A 3,652-nucleotide genomic window follows, 5' to 3' on the forward strand; every position below is an offset into this window, starting at 1 on the left:
TTCTTTCTGTGGCCCAGGAACAAACTTGGATAAAAGATTAGATGAGGCTGACAATCCTAAACCTTGGTCTAAACCTACAAATAGGGTTGATGAAGTGTGTATGAAGCATGATATTGCTTATGGGAAAACCACTACGTTGACTGAAAAACATAAAGCCGACAGAGAAATGTTGTATAATTTGTCTTTGATACAAAATCCAACGTTGAGAGAGAAAGTTGATAGGTTTATTGTGAGAAATTTGATAAATGCTAAATTGAAACTTGGCCTTGGTTATTCACCCTCAAAAAACTATTAGGCTCTCATGATGTCATCAAGACTGAGGAGCTTTTGGCTGATGAATTACATAAACCTATAATCACAAAGTTTAAAAGAAGGAAAGTTTATTCTAAATACACCGACCACATATGGTCCGCTGATTTAATTGAACTAAAAAATGATAAGGGATACAAGTATGCTTTAACCGTTATTGATTTGAGGAGTAGATTTGCTTGGGTTGTTCCTTTGAAAAACAAGAGAGGTTATACTCTGATGTTAGCCTTCCAACAGATATTTAATAAAAGTAAAAGAAAACCAAAGAAACTGTGGACCGATGAGGGAACAGAGTTCTATAACAAAATATTTATGAAATTTCTTAAGGGGGAGGGTATTAAATTATACAGCACCTTTAATGAAGGAAAAGCAGTTGTTATTGAGCGTTTTAATCGTACTTTGAAAGAGAGGCTATATAAAAAATTCACACAACTCGGTTCTCAAAAATGGGTGTATTTAATTCAGGGTATTGTAGATAATTACAATAATACCGTTCATTCATCAACAAAATCAAAACCATCAGAATCATTTACAAAATTAGAATATGAAAAGGAGATTAATTTGAGAAAACCGAAGTTCAAAGTTGGTGATATTGTAAGAATATACAGATGGAAAAGCCATTTTGAGAAAGGTTATACAAAAAAATGGACTAATGAATTATTTAAAATCGTTGATGTAATGGATACAGTCCCTTGGACCTACAAATTATATGATTTAAATGGAGAAGAAATCTTAGGGTCATTTTATTCACAGGAATTACAAAAAACAAAGCTGATAACCCTTGAAAATAATAAATAAATAAAAAAATGTAATGGGGATACGTTTTTAAATCTGTGAACCCCAAACACAGAATCCCACAACTTTTTAGTTGGGGCTTAACTTTTGTGTGTATAACGGGGATACGTTTTTAAATCTGTGAACCCCAAACACAGAATCCCACAACTTTTTAGTTGGGGCTTAACTTTTGTGTGTATCATGGGGATACGTTTTTAAATCTGTGAACCCCAAACACAGAATCCCACAACTTTTTAGTTGGGGCTTAACTTTTGTGTGTGTGTGAGTGGGTCATAATAATGTACAAACCCTAACCCAACCCCCACATTAAAACACCATATTTGTTAGTCAAAACAACTGAATCCATTACATCAACCATTAAAAAAAGTTCTTAACTCCATCTCTTTGTATGACCTTCCAATTCTATTTATCTTTTCCCAACTTTTTAAAAACAATTCAATGATAATATAAGATAAATGAGTCTGTGAGGTTTGACATTCATTCAAAAATTCACCTCACATCCAGAACGCTAACCCAACCCAATCCCTAACCCATCCCCATCCCTTACCCAACCCATCCCTAACCCTCACATTCAAAATCCCAACCCTAACCCAACCCATCCCTAACCCATTAACCCAACCCCATCCCTAACCCTCACATTCAAAATCCCAACCCTAACCCTAGCATAATCTTTTTTTCCTTTTCTTTTTTTAATACGTATTTCAATATTTTTTTAAAATGTTTTTTAATACGTATTTCAATATATATATTTTTCCTCTTCCTCCAATTCTGTCTTTCAAGGCTTTCAAGTTGGAAAAAGTAGAAATGGGAAGAAAGTATTTTCCAGCATCTTCTTCCCCGAACTTTCTTGATATTGCTGAAATACATGTAAAAAAGAAATATATTACTTATCTAATATTGAATGAAATAACATATACTTTAATTGATTATTAATCAACTGAACTTACCTTAAATCAAACGTCATTAAAGAAAGAACATTGTTCATTGCTTTAGAATCCAAAGAGCCTCCAAGGTAAAACTCTTTCGTTGGATTATCAAGGTAAAACTCGTTCTCTTGGTCATGGTCTTTAAACAAATCGATCATTTCACCCCAGGTTGTGGCAAAAGTGGTATTTTCATTTTGAATCTCAGATACAATTTCCTGTGAGAGAAAATAACAACGTATTAATTAATTATTTTTTACATTTAATACACAATTATTATATGTATATTAAAATAAAATATTACCTTCATTGATGAGAAATTTGAATCGAGTTTATCAAGGTGAAGGTTTAGCTCCACACAGCTAGAGTCTCCAAAACGAAACCAGTTTTCAAAGTCTCCAAGGTAAAACTCTTTTCCTAATTTTATGAAATTTAGTGAGTCTCCAAGGTAGGCTCCACAGTTAGAACCATCTAGGCAGACCTCATAATTTGTTTTTCCCAAATTTAGTGAGTCTCCAAGGTATAACTCTTTGGCTGGGTCATCAAGGTAGAACTCGTTCTGTGGGTCTTGGTTGTTCAAAAGGTCTTCAAACAAATCAATCATCATTTCACCCCAGGTTGTGGCAAAAGTGGTATTTTCATTTTGTATCTCAGATACAATTTCCTGTGAGAGAAAATAACAACGTATTAATTTAATACAATATTATTATTTATATAAATCAAGCTCTATGAATATTAAAAGAAACTTTGCTGACTCTTGCACGAGTCTTATCTAAAAAAAAAAAAAAAAAAAAAAATACAAAAAAAAAAAATCCCAAAAAATAAAAATAAAAAAATACAAAAAAAAAAAATACAAAAAAAAAATACAAAAAAAAAAAAAAAAAAATACAAAAAAAAAAAAAAAAATCCAAAAAAAAAATATACAAAACAAAAAAAAAAATTCCAAAAAAAAAAAAAAAAAAATACAAAAAAATATATATATATACAAAAAAAAAAAAAAATACAAAAAAAAAAATCCAAAAAAAAAAAAAAAAAAATACAAAATAAAATATACAAAAAAAAAAAAAAAAAAATCCAAAAAAAAAAAAAAAATCCAAAAAAAAAATACAAAAAAAAAAAAATAATAAATAAATAAATAAATAAACTTACCTCCATTGATAAGAGGTTCGAGTCCAGTTCATCAATCTGAAGGTTGAGCTCCACACAGGTAGTAGGACTCCAAGGAATGTCAAAGTTATCCAACTCCTTTTCAGCATAGTAGTCCATTCTCAAGTGAAGCAGAAAGTGTGTTTGAAAAGGCCTGTGTGGTTAGTGCCTTTTATAAGAAAGACTGGGTGTGTCATTTCCTGTGGAAATTCCCTTGGGCAAGTGTGGGCAAGTCTGGGCAAGTCTGGGCATGTCTTAACTGGAAATGATGTAATGTCTCAACAGAAAATGATGTAATGTTTCAACAGAAAATGATGTAATGTTTCAACAGAAAATGATGTAATGTTTCAACAGAAAATGATGTAATGTTTCAACAGAAAATGATGTAATGTTTCAACAGAAAATGATGTAATGTCTTAACTAAAAATAATGTAATGCTGGAGAGTTTATAAAGTGGGTGGGCTTTAGTAAAACGTGGG

At 31.1% G+C, this 3,652-nt stretch overlaps 1 protein-coding gene across 1 annotated transcript; it reads right to left on the reverse strand.

Moving 5' to 3' along the window:
* Positions 1–1,743: 1,743 nt before the first annotated feature.
* Positions 1,744–3,342, reverse strand: LOC144891226 (uncharacterized). The gene is made up of 4 exons (XM_078773611.1): positions 3,177–3,342; positions 2,332–2,691; positions 2,052–2,245; positions 1,744–1,960 (listed from the first exon to the last, which is right to left on the reverse strand). Exons 1-4 carry the CDS (start codon positions 3,291–3,293, stop codon positions 1,744–1,746), a joined length of 888 nt encoding a protein of 295 aa, XP_078629737.1. The 5' UTR covers positions 3,294–3,342.
* Positions 3,343–3,652: the final 310 nt, after the last annotated feature.

The sequence above is a fragment of the Myxine glutinosa genome, chromosome 3, assembly GCF_964187855.1.
Source record: "Myxine glutinosa chromosome 3, kmMyxGlut1.1, whole genome shotgun sequence".
NCBI lineage: Eukaryota > Metazoa > Chordata > Myxini > Myxiniformes > Myxinidae > Myxine > Myxine glutinosa.

Excerpts from the sequence above, each read along its gene's own strand:
- LOC144891226 (XM_078773611.1), bottom strand. The coding sequence starts at position 3,293 with ATGGACTACTATGCTGAAAAGGAGTTGGATAACTTTGACATTCCTTGG. Across the intron at positions 2,692-3,176 it reads CGAACCTCTTATCAATGGAG|GAAATTGTATCTGAGATACA; the intron begins GTAAGTTTATTT and ends TTTCTCTCACAG. Across the intron at positions 1,961-2,051 it reads TTAATGACGTTTGATTTAAG|CAATATCAAGAAAGTTCGGG; the intron begins GTAAGTTCAGTT and ends CATGTATTTCAG.